The sequence below is a fragment of the Anas acuta genome, chromosome 2, assembly GCF_963932015.1.
Source record: "Anas acuta chromosome 2, bAnaAcu1.1, whole genome shotgun sequence".
NCBI classification, from domain to species: Eukaryota; Metazoa; Chordata; class Aves; order Anseriformes; family Anatidae; genus Anas; species Anas acuta.
The window spans coordinates 51,738,820-51,754,882 of record NC_088980.1 but is presented as its reverse complement, the minus strand read 5'-3'; the positions used below and the strand labels follow the sequence as shown (position 1 = coordinate 51,754,882).

Sequence of the window (16,063 nt, the reverse complement as noted above, 5' to 3'; positions counted from 1 at the left end):
TTTGGGGATGAGGAAGCAAAGGTGCTGGAAAGTAAGCTCCCTGTGAGGGAAGTGCTCCTTGGGGAGGGACGGTGCTCGGAGCACACTTCCTCTCATCTTAGCTCTCTGTAAATATCAAGTACATTTCCTTTAAAAGCAGAACATGCACACAATAAGTGATGTCTGTCTGTCTGTCTGTCTCTGTCCGTCCCCACCACCCCAAAACTCCCGCCGGAGCCGCCCGCCTGCTCCGCTTTCCTCTCCACCACCTCGCCGCCAACCACAAAGCCAACCCCCGGATGCGGAAGCGGGCGGCGGGCCGTGGCGGAAGGGTAGGCGGCGGGGCAGGGAGCCCAGCCATGGCTTTCCGGTAGCGGCGGCTTCCCCTCCTCCCTCCGGTCGGCACCGGGAGCCATGGCCCGGGCCCCGGCGGCCGTGAGCGGCGGGAGGCGGGCGCTGCTGGTGCTGCGGCCTCGAGGCGCCCTCCCGCACCGTGCCGCCGCCGCCGCGTCACGTGAGCGCCGCGCGCCCCTCGCTCGGGGAGGGGGGCGGGGGGAGAAGGGCAGAGGAGGGTGGTGAGGGGACGGGAGGGGGGGGCGCGTCTCGGGTTTGGCGGCAAAGCGTGTCGCAGTCTGTCGCGATAGCCAAAAGGCGTGCGTTGCTTAACACATGGCGTCGTGAGGATGCTCGTAGGGAGCTCCCCAGTCGGGTGGGTGTCCCTCGGTTGGCCGTTTCCTCATAAAAATGTGGTTTTTTTCGTTGTTTTGTCTTCCCCCCCCCCCCCAGGTGTCAGCACCTCAGCGCCAGGGTCCTCGCAGGGCAAGGGCAGCGCCTCCCTGCTGGGCAGCAGGAGGCTCTTCTTCGACACTCATGCGCTGGTGTGCCTCTTGGAAGAGAATGGTAACGTGCCCCGAACACGCAGCTTATCGTCCATAAGGGCTTTATGCAGAACTGCCTGGCGAATTGCCTCCCCTCGACCTGTGGTGTTAGAGGTTTGGGTTTACGCGTTGTCTTCTGTGCCTTCTGGGTGCCTGCATCTTCAGGGAACAGAGCCTTGAAGCACGGTGATAACGCCCCAGTTGTCTCTCCTGGTACACCCAGCAGCCCTGTGGTGTCTAGCTGCCTGCCCTGCTAAACCACAGCAATGCACAACAATGTCCTGTAATAGGACTGGAGACGGGCTGCCCCAAAAAAATGCAGCTTTGGAGTGTAGACCAACATAAAATACAGCTCTTCTTATGCTATGACGTAATGCAGTAGATTATCTTCATTTCAGTGTGATGTTACTGAGGTGGGGAAGGTCAGCACAGCTCGCTTTTCAGGAGAGGTCCCACTCCCTTTCCCCCAAACGTGTGATTGCATCTCTTTACGTGTGCCAACCTCGTTCTCAGGAAATTATACAGCTCTTTGCTTGATTAGTATTCTGAGACATTAGTTTAATGAGCTCACAGAGCAGTTGTGTGAGCACCAAGACTCATATAAAGTGGCACGAGGAGGGGAAAGAATAGAGTGAGGAGGGGTGTCTCCTTCTGGCAATGGCAAATGATTAAATCAGCTCAGCTATTGAAAGGAACTTGCTTTCAGACCTCATTGCTGCTTTCTGACACTAACCGGCTACATACTTGAAACAATCACCCTCTCCATAATTATTAAATTTCGTTCATGACACTTTCTCCTACATTTTGAAAGTAGGAAAGTGGAGAGTATTTCTAGGGACTATGTTTTACAATGGTTCACAGCATACTCAGTTTAAAGGGCTTTTTCATGGTGACTCAGAGGCTGATAAGACTAAAATCATTGGATTGCTGGGATTTGCATATCGTCAGTGGTATACGTAGGGTATACTAAAAGTAGGTATTGGCTTTTGAAGGTCAGGATTCTTGTTGGTAGAAATAACCACGTGAGAGATGACACTGCATAATACTTTTAGAAAAACTTTCAGCACTTCTCTTGCTGGTATTGTAATGGTGCTGTACTACAGAAGTAGCTATACAATGTCACAGGTGTCATTCTGGGGTGGAGGAGATTGGGTGTACTGCCTGGTTGTGTTTTTTTGCTAGCATTACATGGAGAGAAATATACTCTTTATCTTTTATGGCTGATTTTTTTTTTTTAACCTCATTATGAGTATTAGAAGGTGGTATTTTCATAAGCTGTCCAGATGTTGGTATATGACTCTTGCTACGTTTTGTCTTGCTCAGGGTTCACTACCCAGCAGTCAGAGGTGATCGTATCTGCATTAGTGAAAATCATGAACACCAACCTGGATATGATCTACAAGGACATGGTGACCAAAGTACAGCAGGTCAGCTCAAAGAAGTTGTGGGGTTAAAGTCAACTGAAATCTGGCACATCTGCTAATGAAATACATGTTGCTAGGATTATTCACTGTTAGACGCTGGATTTTAAAAGTTTAAAAGTGAGGAACAAATGTCCCTATTGAGTATTGAGTTTTGTCTTGAATTTCACAAATACTTACCAGTGTTGTGGTGGACCTCGAAACTCAGGAACTGTGAGTTGGTGCACGATCCGCAGATAGTTTTTTGTTTTCAGTCTTACTGTAACCTGAAATAGAATTGCTGAGAAGGATTTTACATAGACATAGGAGGTACTCAATGCGTGGATTTGAATAGTTACGGCTACTACGTATATTCTTGTCTAGATCTGTAGCAACAACATAAAGATTTCGTCTATCATTTACCATGCAGTTATGTGGTCTTTCTTGATTTATCTTTCTGTCATAATATTCATATTGTATTAGAATTCAGTTGTTTCTTTATGATGTCTTTTAGTGTGTGGTTGGTATAATTTTATATACTGGTAACATATAGGAACAGTCTATTTTAGATGCTGCTATAGAAAGCTGACAGTTTCCTTTGTATACATTGTTTGTGGTATCTTCTAAACCCACCCAGCATGTATACATCTTGGTGGAAGTGAAGAAGACTTGCATGGATATAGAACAATAATGCTGAGTATCTACAGAGATCCTTCCTGGCTACCAGAAAATTGCACAGACCTGAACTGTGTTGTTAACATTGAGAGAATGGTGGTTTTACCTGTGAGGAATTCCCTGACGTGTAAGCTAGTCAAGCCGACCATGCTGACAAGCAGCATAGCTAAAATACCACCTCTTAGGCTGCTCTGTGAGGCTGGGATTCAGAGCCTCAAGTCACTTTCCAAACATAGACTCTTAACTCATTTTGTAGTGACTGGGTCATCATCTTAAACAAGAGAAAACTGCAGCTGCTGTCTTTGTGGTATAATAACCTCTGCACTGGACCGTCTCTGTAAAGAGTAGATTTTGCACCATCTTCCATCTAGCGAGGCTTCAGCCCCTCTTTTCTAGCTCTTAGATTCCAGGCAAAGCAGATATGAAAGCACTTCTTCCTGTACTGTATTTGTTCCACAGCAGATCAGAGAATACAATGTTAAAGGGAACCTTTCCCCCATGGTTGGTTGTGTTTTATGATAAGCAATCGTTGCGTCTTTACCTCCATGTACAAGTTTGTATGGCATGCTCAGGAAGTATGTGTGTTGCCCTGAGTCCTGAGTATCATGACAAACCTGTAGTTTGTTACAGTCTGAATGCATAAGGGCTTATGCCACAAGGGAATGAAGAATTGGAAGAGGGTTTGAAAAACTGCAGATGTAGCTGTTGCCATTAGCCCAAAGCTGGATATGTAAAAGCTGAAGCATTACACTAAACAGATTAAAGCCTTCACAATAAATGTGTGTGTATGTATTTAGATGAGGAAGAGAGAGGATATGGAAGAAGCTGTTCTCTATTTTATTGGGTTCAGTCAAGAGTGGAGAGAATGAATGCAAGATGGGCACTTCACGGAATAAGAGAGAAGGCATCTATGGCAGTACTCTTTTTCTGGTAAATCCAGCATACTGACCCATTGTTTTTTTCCAGTGCTGTAGTCAGGTAGGCTAGTGAGGCGTCTCCAGATGCCACTTAGAAATACCATGCCATAAATTAAAATAGCATTACCTGACAAAAGTGAAGTTAGAGTGCACTGTCAGATTTGTAAGGGTGTTAGTCCAGAATCAAAAGCAAGGGCCTACTTTTCAGAGGTGGATATTCAGAGAAGAAAAAGGAGTCTCTGTTTGCAAGTGGATAGTGTAGGATCTAGAAAAATGTCTACAGAGAGACCTATCCATCTTCTAAAGATGTGGAAGATGCTTGTTTTTCTTCTGTCAGTCTGGTATAAAAGACTGAGAAGAGCATTTAAAAGTGTGAATATAGTGCATGATTTTGCTTAGCTGAGTCGGGAAGCAGGGTGAGCCTTCATGCAGGGGGAGGTGGAACAAAGGGCAATTACGAAAGAGCATGGTTGCACTGGGGAGTCTTGGCCTGAAAGTCAGCTTTCCTCATTTAGCACATGGGCATCTCTGTCCCTAATGCCCTTCCTAGCTTAAGAATTTGAATACTTGGAAGAAACTATTTTCTATGCTATTAATTGAACTATTTTGACCCATGTTAGTACCGCTGATTTTTTTTTTTTTTCAAACGTTACTAACATTTGAGCATAACTCACTTATTTTGTCACTCTCGCTTAATTTATCTTGTCTTTTGAAACTGAGATAATTTCTAAAGTTGCAGGGTTACAAATTTTAGAGTACCAGAATACCCCGTTGTATTTGTATGCACATCTGAGAAAAAGCATTGTGGTTGTATGTTCTGAGTCTTTTCTTTCTTCTTTTAAAGGAGATCGCTCTTCAGCAAGTAATGTCCCACATTGGTGCAGTGAAAAAGGACATGATTATTTTGGAGAAAAGTGAATTTTCAGCACTCCGTTCAGAAAATGAGGTAAAAATCAGTATTTTGGAATTTTAGCACTTGCTTATTTTTTCTAATGATGCAAAGAAGAGTTTTGTACCCAGGAGGTCTACTTGAGTGCTAGTATGGTTAAACACCTTCATTGATGACCTCATGAAGGGGCAGAGTGCAACCTTGGCAAGTTTGCAGGTGCTACAAGGCTGGGAGGAGTGGCTGACCCACTGGACTGTTGATGTCCCTCCAGATGGCAACACAGCATTGTGGGGAAATAGCTGCAAGAGCTGGGAATGCTTGGCTTAGAAAAAGAGTAGGATCTCATCAGTGTGTACAAATATTTGAAAGGAAGGTATAGTAAAGATGGAGATTTTTCCACTGGTGTCCAGTGATAGAAAAATAGATAACTGGCCCAGATTGAAATGCAAGAAATTCTATTTGAACGTAAGAAAAACCTTTTTTACTGTAAGGTTGGTTGAATGCTGGAATAGGATACTTGGGGAGGCTGTGAAGTCCCTATCCTGGAGATAATCAAAACCCAGCTGGACATGGCCTTGAGCAGCCTGCTCTAGTTGTCCCTGCTTCGAGCAAGGGGTTGGACAGGATGATCTTCGGAGGTCCAATCCCAGTTCAACGTTTCTGGGATTCTGTGATTATTATTTTTTTCAACTCTGTAACATGATCTCATGTTACATGATCTTTTCATTTAGCCAAAAAAGAAGGTAATAGTGAGAACATACGGCAAGAGGAGAGTCGGGTCACGTGTTATTTCATCAACTCATAGCTAACTGAATACACACAGAACAAGACAGGCAAAAAGGATCCTTGTAGATCCTTGCAGGTTGCTAGTTCATGCACAATTGAAGGAAACAAAACAGATAATCCACTACAACTACTACTATTCCTATTTCACATGTCTTTTGCAAGAGAGAAAGTGATAGAATAATCTGGGTTGGAAGGGACTTGTAGAGACCGTGGGGGAGTTGATGGCTGCAGTATGATTGCCATGAGGCTGCCTCTTCTTGAGGCTGAGCAAACCCCTCTGCTTCTCCCTGCTGTCCACACCTACATTGTATGCTCCAGCCTCCCATCATCTTGGTGGCTCTCAGCTCATCTTGCTCCAGCATGTCAACATCTGTCTTGTACCAGGGAGAGTCTAAAGTTGGACACAGCTTGATGCAGACTCAAAAATGCTAGATATGGGGGAATAATCATTTGCCTTTGGCTGTGTTTACTCTTTACTAAAACCTCGTATGCATTTGGCCACCTTTACTGCTGTGGAGCACTGTTAGCTTCTGTCTTGTGCTGCTGGTTGGAAATCTGTAGTAATGAGTGATTGTGTAAACATCTGTTTATGTGTGGATATATCTACACGTGTACTGAGGATATGGATAATAAAACCATGTTCATTCTGCCTTCCTTTTCACATGATGCATTGTAGTTTTTCCTACTTATGGTGCGCATTCATTAGTATTTCTAGATTGAGGTGGTTTGTATGCAATAATAAAAGTGTAAATTTTTTTGTTTTCCCAGAAAATAAAACTTGAACTCCAGCAGATAAAGAAGCAAGTCATGGTAAGATGCTCTACCAATGTAATTAAGAATTAACATCCGTCTGGTTTGCTTTAAAAGTAATTATTTCTCTTAGCATCTTATTCTAAAGCTTGTGCTTGATTGTTGTGATATAGGACACTGAAACAGCAATTGATGGTACAGTGCGGGTTGCAGCAAGGTCAATTTCTTGCATATTTAATGAATGGTGACAACTGTAAACAATTCATCACTAAGTGGTGAAGAAAAACATTATCTGAATACTTTTTCCTTAACTCAGACTCAGAAAGTAGGTAGCTGCCACGTCATGATTAAGGCTGAATGATGCACTGTATTTAGGGCTGGTTTTCATATTCAAAATGCAACACACTTTCAAAATTACAGCACTTAGTAATGGGTTACAGTATTTCTCTTTTCCTGAAGATTTTTCTGTTAGCTGTTCAGAACTTAAAATAGTTTTCAAATGGCTTCTTTAAGCCACTAACTTTGGTGCCATTATGTTTGGTCCCATTTGTTTGGGAACAAATAACCTTAGCAAGAAAGCAGACTCTTTGGAGGAAACTTATCTAGGAATTATCTACAGGTTCTTATTCTTACTAGGTTTAAAGATCAGTGCTGTTTTTGTTTTTTTTTTCCTCTCCTGAGTAACATTTCAAATAGCTTTCTAACATCAAAATCAAGATTGTCTCAAAGCCTTAGCTTAAGTCTCAAAATTTAGATGAGTGTGTAGTCATACGCAGCTTTTACAAAGAAAGAAAAAATTGTTGCAAGAAGCATTAAGATTGGAAACCAGGTAACTCTTAACTGTTCATAGGGAATATGGTCCTCTTACTTCAGAAATGTTGTTTCTTCCTGTGATAGCCTTCTTACCTGGGAGGATGGAGCACCTTTCCTACCATAGGATTTGCCAGTGAAACTGTCAAAACATTGTCTTGTCAAGTTAGCTGACAATGTGATCAAGATCAGTGTAGTGCCCTCCTTGTCATTTCTTCCCTATTATCTTCAATTCTTCTTTGCTATGTTAACTCCAAAAGGAGAATACATTTCTCAAGGCTAGTCTCACGTGTTTTATATAATGCTGTGAAATGCTTAATGCATAAGTAAAAAAAAATAAACTGTGTTAGTATATTCAATGGTAGAATATGAAGGATCCGAGTCATCTTTTTTAAAGCAAGGTATCTTAAATTTAACTTTTATCTGGAAATATAAAATGATTTGCCTGTGCAGTAATTACATTTGCTCATATTTTTTCATCTGAAAGACAGAATGACACAATGTTGTAAAAAATGAAGGAAAAAAATATTTCAGACTTCTCAATTTCATTGAATTGTAACACGTGCTGTAATGACATCTAATTACAACACAGTTAAAGTTCAAACATTCTAGCATAGGAACTGAGTGTGATTATTGTTCATCCTGATTTAATGAAGTCTTGACTAGCTGACATTGGTCTACTTGAGAGATGCTTGCTTGTTTTTAAACTGTAGAATATCCCAGAGCATCATCAAACTCTTGCTTCTCCCACACATTCGTTAGATCAGCAGTTTGCCTCATGACAAACTGTCAGCTGGCTGGAATTCCTGCTGGGAGGTTGCATTAAAATGGCAGCTGTCACTGCGAGAAATAGGAATCACTTAGAGCTATCCGTGAAGTATATAATTTAATGGTAGTTTAAAAAGTCAGAAGTTTATAATACAATAAACATTTTCTGAATTCTAAACCTGTAGCTTTTTTTTTTTTTTCTGAAAGCCCTAGATATAGTCTTTAGAAACAGATTTTCTTCAAAATTGCAAAGTTGGAAACTGCTTTATAACATTATCTTGAGCATCAAGATTCCTTCACAGAAGCCCATCTTACAAGTGTGCTTAGGCATGGATTTCTGAAATCAGTGAGTCATGGGATATGACACATTCCTAGCAGCACTTGCAGAAGGATGTGCTCTCAATCAGCTGCTGTTTTCAGTGTTCTGGTGTAAAAGCAGTTTAGTTTTTGACTCATTCCAGTGAGAATGAATTCATACTACAGAACATGAGTATTTCCATGGGGGAACGTTGGAACATTTGTACTTTGGAAGAAGATGCACACTACGTGTCTTGGGAATCAATCTGCTCTCTAATTAAAGAAAGCACAATATATTTTCCTAACTTATTTTGCTCATGAATAAATAGAAATTCATGCTCACTACTTCATCATTTTTTCCCCATTAGGATGAAATTACTAAAGTGCGTGCAGATAACAAGTTGAACCTAAACCTAGAAAAGAGCAGAGTAAAAGAATTGGTAAGTTTTATTTGCATTCTTCTAGAAGAATCCAAACATTGAATAGTCTCCTAATTTGGGTAAAAATGCAATTTTGATATTAATCTGTAGTGTTGTTTGTTTTCAAGATACTGTTAATCCACATTACTCATCCTTAAGCTTCTATAGTACAAGGCATAGTAGTATTGTTTGGCTTTTGTGTGTCTATCTCTTGATACTGATTTAATATCAGTATCACTGTACTACATTTAAATACAATATTTTTTTCTATTTGAATATGCTGACTAGCCACATGGAGATTTTTCACGTTGTTAGTATAGCTCTATTTTCACACTGAATTAAGCATCCACGTTTCATTACACTTGTCATCACTGAAGATGTATTATTTCCCTATAGCTAGAGAATTTAGTGTGGCTAGTTTATCAGGCATTACCTATTGTGAAAATAGTTGGGATTGATTTTTATTGTAACTGATACTGATTAGGGTTGTTTTAAAGATTTGGGTTCTTTTAAACTTTGAAATATCTGGTAGAGCTGAATTTACATCCTCTTTAATTAGAGTAACCTAGAGGAAAAACTAGAAGATAAGTTTTTGCACTATATGTAGCACTCTAAATAGAAATCTATTCCCGTAGATCTCTTGAATAGCTTTTAGGATCTCAAATTGCATAATCAAAATTGAAAGATTTTTCAGTGGCACTTTACTGCAAATTTTATTTCTTATTCAGTCCTATTATCACAAGTGCATAGTGAAGTAATATTCATCTGCAGTCTAGGCAATAAGAACTGTTAAAGTAGAAGTCATCTAACTTCTGTGTGTGCCCCCTGAAGTTATTCACAGTGATTAGTTCAGGTAACAGTTGAGTCAGTGATTGAGTAGAATGACTAACAGCCTGTTATCCCCTGGTATATGCTTGAATAAAATACAATTCGAGCAGATAAGGTCCATTTTTAAAGATTAATACTTTATGCTGGTGGTTGTGTGTTTGTTTGTTTGTTTTTTAACAACTTCATACAAAACGTATGAACTGTGTGGATCCAAAGCTTTGAAATACTTTGGGCTTCAAAAAACCTATTTAAACACATTTCACAGGTGATGAATTAGGTACTACCATTTCCTTGTATATTTATGTAGAACCCTGAAATCTGGACTTTGTTGATTATAACACTGCATGACTTCAACTGCCTCCCAGAAAAAACAAGCCTTGCAGCTGTGAATTTTCTTTTAAGAAAGTTGATTAACTTAGTCTGTCATGCAACTACAGTTTCATAGTTTCTTTCAAAACTACTCTTTTACTCCCAGCACTCCCCTACTTTAATTGCCAGCTTTGTCATGCATGAACAGAAAAGGAAAATGCAGACAGATATGGGGCAGGTTGCAGCATATATGCTGAGCTGGGGAGAAGAACATAATCCAGTATTTTCTGTAGTAGACCATCACTATATTTACTTGGATGCTAACATGACTTAAGACTGAATGTCTGTCTTTGTGAGAATAAGACTCAGGTTATTGAAGCTTACTATTCATTCTTACAGAACTATTATTCAGAAGAGAAATGTCCTAAGTCTAAATTGATTTAACTTTATGTACTTTAAGTAAAAAGTTCTTATGTTTCAGTTCTGCTTGGACTAAATGCTGAAGGAGAATATCTTAATTTGTCAACACTGATGTCAGCCATTTTTAATGTTTTGAACTCCAAATGCTTTATCTGAATAAGTTAGTTCCACTTTACATTTCCTAGTGAATTCTTTGTTGCTTAATGCACATCTGCTTGTGCCCCGATTTATATCTGCGATGATATAGATGCAATTTAGAAACTTGAAGTACAGTACAGATTTCTATTTATATTCATATTGTTCATGCATCGCAGTGCCTCTACGCTGGCTGTTTAAAAATATCAAGATGCATCTGACAGAACTGTATTTTCTCTGCATTGTGGAAAAACATGTGGACTTAAGGGGAAATCTCCCTGTTTAATTTCAGGGTGGGGTTAACCTTGCCTTTCCTCTTGCTGTATTTGTGTTATTACAGATTTGTGTTGATTCTTCATAGGAAAAGGGTGTATTTCACTTTCTTAAAGTGCAATTTGAAATCCCTGTGTTTGACCTAGGGAGCTCTAGCCCCAAGGCAAATTTGAATGAATATGGACATCAAGAAAGAAGTTTGCAGAGTATAAATTGTTCTAAAAAAGAAGTCTATTTGGCCAACAACATCTATTTAAACAGAAATTATTTCAATCCATTACACTGTTTATTTTAAATATACTACTATTTTTGATAGTGATGACCAGTTTATTAATGAGGCATTGTTCTTACATGAAATTTTATTTCAAACCTGATTTTAAATTATTCTTTTATAAGTTTTGCCATCTTACCACTTTTAGACATTTTACATAAATATAAATTTCAGGTTTTTTCCTTGTGTTCAATTTGTAGAATTTAGCAAAAAAATGTTTCATGAATTGTAGAAATGCTATTATTTGTCTCTTCTTTTCCACATTTGTAGCCTTGTGCTATTTCTTGATCTTTAGATCAGTCAGAAGTCCAAATATTGCTGTAGATATTTAAGGAGAGGTTTTTTCAATGCTGAGGCATTTACATAGATTAATCTGAGTTTAATATTAAGGTGGAATAAGCTTCAAGACTGGAGGAAAAATAAAGTGACTTTCCACGTGGGAATGTCAACAGATGAGGTTATTGCTGTGTAACTGAGCATTCTGAGATGGGAGCCCGATGACCTTAATACTCTGCACTGTAGACTGGTTTAGCAGCTGTCCTATGAATAATTGAATTGCTCCAGTAGTGGACAGGAACCATTACATTCTACCATTATTAATGTATATCATTGTTGCAGATGATGATTGTCTTGGACTTGTTGCACTTTGCAGTTCAGAAGAGTGGCTGAAAACCTGTCTGAATTCTGCTTTGTAGGATGATAGCAGTCATCCTACAATACGCTTTCTCAAATGTTATCAGACAACATTCTTTTTCAGATCCTTTTTTTTTTTTTTTTTTTTTAACAGAACTTGGAAACAAAGAAATACTTATTTAAATGTGGGGAAAAGGTTTAAGGACAATATCACATTTATTTTTTTTTCTTTTTTCCCCTTTGCAGTATTCACTCAATGAAAGAAAACTACTTGAAATGAGGACAGAAATAGTGGAGTTGGTAAGGACTTGGTAGCTAATCGTATAAAAAAAGCTTTTTATGCTCATATTATAGACCAGGTGTTCTTTGTGAAGTTGCTCGTGTGCTTAGACAATTTCATGTACAAAATGTCATTGAGATTTATTATTTCCCCGTGCGCTTCCATATTAGTACAGCTGACTGAAGTGTCTACAGAATAAAAAGGCTTTCATATATATTATTAGGTTTCCTCTGTGTCTATATAAACTGTTCAGTGGTCAGTTTGTTTTGAAACTTCATGCATGTAGTATTTTCTCTAGACAGAACTTTACGTTAGTTCTTCTGAAATCAATGATTTTTTCCATGTTCAGTGTGGCTAGATTGATTTGGCTTCATTTTAGGGGGAGGCTTTTACTAAGCTCTTCGTCTTCATTTTGTTTTATTTCTGTACTGTAGGGAATTAGCCATCGGAAGAAGTCTAGCAGTAAATCATTAACAAATCATTAACTGATTGAAAATGTTTCAGTAGTGCTGATTTGAAAATATCAGCACCACGGCAGCTGTTGATCTGAGTTTACAAGTCTTGTCTTTCAGTCTTTTCTGAGTAATAACTCCATCCCATTTCTTTCACAGAAGTTTGGTCTTCTGTCATAATCAGATCCTGAAGTCTGTCTATCACTGTTTTAGCGGCAGAATTCATTGGAAGATGAAGGCACGCTTTATACATCAGAAGACCAATTCTTAGTATTTCTAATGATCCATAAATTTTCATGCTCCAGTATGTTTCTGTCACAAGAGGCTCTTAGACATCTCAATAGCTATTATAATTGAGCAGTGACTTGAACATCTGTGGGCCAAGTGACAGATTAAAGTTAATGATTATGCTGCTAGATTGAGTGAAGAAGGCATCCAGTTCTGCCCCTTTTTAGATTACATGTTAGGAAGCAAGTAGTCATGTAAGTTTACCAAGTTCACCAAATTTTTCAATTTCATAGATATAATAAGCCAGGAAGGAACTTGTTTGCTTTGAATGCAAATTATTTCATTAACGTACATTTAAGGAGAGGTCAGAAATGCGACTTAAAAGAATGGGTTACATTTCTAAATTAACTCAAACTGTTCAAATTGTTTATGTTTGTTGCTTTGTTTTCCAGCACGCACAACAAGATCGAGCTCTGACCCAAACAGACAGAAAAATAGACACAGAAGTTGCAGATCTAAAAACAATGCTTGAATCACACAAACTTGATAACATTAAGTACTTGGCAGGTAAGGAATCTGATGTTGAAACTATTAAGCCTAACAGCATTTTTGCAAACTTTCAATTGACTGTGTTCATGAAGGCCCTAATTCAAATAAAATACTTGAAGTAGTCACAGTTGATATCAGCAAGGTTATTTGTGTACTTTACTTAGAGAAAGTTTTCTGTGATTTGCAGCTTCATTTTGCATGGGCTGTAATTCTTTATACTTTATACCCTTCTTTATACTGTAATAATAATGTGTGTGAGAAATCTAAAAGACTGGCTGTCAATAAGGGTCAAAAAGTTCATGTATGCCTGACTTAATTTATAAAAGCAGCCTGCTGCATGTGTTTCTAGGGCTTTTGTTGGAGCTCTGTCTACAAAATGGAACAATTCTGGCTTTTTGACTGTTCATTATCACATTCCTTAAGTGCTCATTTTTCAGGCATGTATGTTAGAAAAAATACATTATTGCTCGAGGTAAATTCAATATTTTGACATTTTTCAGCTGCGTATGCAGTGCTATTAAATGAACAAGTTAACAGTAGAAGTTATTCTTCTGATTTAGACTTTTTGATTATTCTTTCACAATAGGTTTTATCGTAAGGACAATCATGTCTATTCATAGTACTCTACATCAGGGATATCCTTTTACAGTGAACCATTACTGGAAAATAAAAGGCAATTTATTAAAATGAGAGGAAGTTCTTTTCCCCACTATCTCTATTCAAAAAAGTGTTGAATTCCCCATGGAAGTAAAACTAAATACATAAAACACAAACTTACTTCAAGTGCTACTGTTTGCAGACAATGGCAAAAATCATGTGTATATCTAGAAACCAAAAGTTGATTTAATTCAATAGAAATTTAAAAATACAAATCGATAAGCCTCATTAAAGTAGTTTGCATTTATTTGTGTGAATACTTGACTGTGATTTAATAACCCTGTTATTCAGTTCTTCATTTCACAACTGTAACTTGCCAAATTGATGGTTTTTTTTTTTTGTTTTGTTTTTGAAAGGTAAGCAACTAAGGTGTTTTTCCAATCTTTTGAGTCTTCCAGGCCATTTTTCCTGCATCCTTTTTTTTTTTTCCTTCGTCATTTTTCTGCCCTTCTGCCTTGAAATTCTGTAAATCAAAAACCTTATTTTCTGACATGGGGAAGGAGTAGTGATTACACTTTTAATATTGTAGCCCATTGTATACTTAGTTTTCTGTAGAAGTGTTCTAAGAGCTAATGATTCATTGTCTCTGTTTTCTTTTCTGCTTTTATTTTCTTTCAGGTTCAGTATTTACATGCCTTACAGTAGCACTGGGATTTTATCGCTTATGGATATAATAAAGTATCAATTTAAAGGGACTTCTACTGTCTTGTTTTCTGAAAAACAAAGAAATTTTATCTTTGCCTGGACTTCAACCAAGTCTTGAATGTTTTATGTATTTTTCTGTGAAGCAGACTGTATTGAGAATGTAACCAAAGACGTGCCTAGGATCAAATTGTACATATGTTGTGCATATTTTGAAAGTTACCTCTGATCAAAGCATGGTGTAAGCACTTCTGCTGTTTCCCTTCACTCTCAGCTGCGGTACACCTTGCTGTTGAAGTGCCACATAAAGACGGGCATTCATACCAGTCGTATAGGGCTGCATGCTGTAGAAAAGAATCTGTAAGAGTTACATTTTGTTGCCTATTTAGACATGCTTACCGGAGTCAACTGCATGTATTGGACTGGAATTATGATTATTAACATAAAACTGAAACTACATTTTGTGGCTCGGAGACACTCCTGTGTAAATAAGATTTGTGTTCACGGAATCACGCTTACTTCTTACTTGTTCATACAGATGTTATGATCGAATATTTGTCTTGCTATTTTTATAATAATAGAGTCATCAGCTTGTTTTTCAGATGACCATTCAGTCAATCATTCACGATAGCAGTATTTGCTGCTAGTTTTGTTTGTAATATATTTGTAGAGTGGTTTGTTTGTTTACTTGTTTTTACTAACTTGCCTTTGGTACATATCAAAAATCTGATACTCATTCCATACGCTAACTGTTAACCGCTGTAACTGGAGGTTTGAAATGCAGTAAAATACACCACTGTTATTTTTATGGTTAAATGATACAAACTGTCTCTATTGCTGCTTCCTTTATGGAAAATGTTTCTAGATAGGGAAAAGATTTTTAGCTGGTAGTTATGAAGCACTGTCATACATGAGGGAACTGCAATACTCTGGTTTTTGTTTGTTTGCTCTTCTTGTTTTATTTCAGGAAAAAAAAATCGTGGTTCTTCAAATGTGGAACTTTGGTAGTGATTATAACAATGAAAGCAGTAATGAAGACTAAAAGGATATTTAATCTCATTCTGCGCAAGCCCATGTGTACTAGTAAATGCAACTGAAAGCTATGAAGGGAAGTGTCCAGTGTATCTAGATACGTACATCATTCCTCTACTGATGAAACAACAGGTTTATTAACAGGGCTGTCATCTGTGCTCCTTCCATTAAGTGAAATTTCCTTATCTTGCCTCTTAGGAGAGGAGAACAACATATGCACTAGTAACAAATGCTGTTAGAGCACAATCATGGCTTTGCTTTTTGAAAGTAAAGCTGTTTGGCTACTTTGTGCCTGGACTATAGTAACCATTTAAGTAACCCTTTAACTTCCTTGGTGGTTGGGAGTGCCAACTTGGATTGTATCTAAGTGAGGAGGAAGAGATGGATGCCTGTAACAATACTATCCTGGCCTGAAATAAAGAATTTTGGATATTTTATAGAGTTATGCTGAGTTTTCATTATTAATGAAACTTCTTAAATGAATTTGCAATCTTTTGATATTTTTTTAAAGGTAATTCACTGTTAGTGAGACTTTTAAAGCTAAGAATTAGCAAAGTCAACAGCCACTACAACACTGAAAAGGAAAGAAAAGTCAGTATAGATGGTTATTTCACAATAATAGTTTTCCTTGTGCTAACCTAACAGCCTCTCTAAATTGAATTAATCTACATTCCAGATTTTTACTTTTTTATTTAAAAAAAAAAAAAAGCAAACAAAAAACAGAACAATATATATTTTTTTTTGTATAGGACTTGACGCGTTCTCAAATAGATAATCTATAACTTA

General features: G+C 38.1%; 1 protein-coding gene across 1 annotated transcript; it reads left to right on the top strand.

Moving 5' to 3' along the window:
• The first annotated feature begins 290 nt into the window (after positions 1 to 290).
• On the top strand, positions 291 to 15,714 carry MCUR1 (mitochondrial calcium uniporter regulator 1). The gene is made up of 9 exons (XM_068674765.1): positions 291 to 493; positions 766 to 879; positions 2,181 to 2,284; positions 4,694 to 4,795; positions 6,293 to 6,334; positions 8,518 to 8,589; positions 11,684 to 11,737; positions 12,850 to 12,964; positions 14,222 to 15,714. The coding sequence occupies exons 1-9, from the start codon at positions 394 to 396 to the stop codon at positions 14,275 to 14,277; spliced, it is 759 nt and encodes a 252-aa protein (XP_068530866.1). The 5' UTR covers positions 291 to 393; the 3' UTR covers positions 14,278 to 15,714.
• Positions 15,715 to 16,063: the final 349 nt, after the last annotated feature.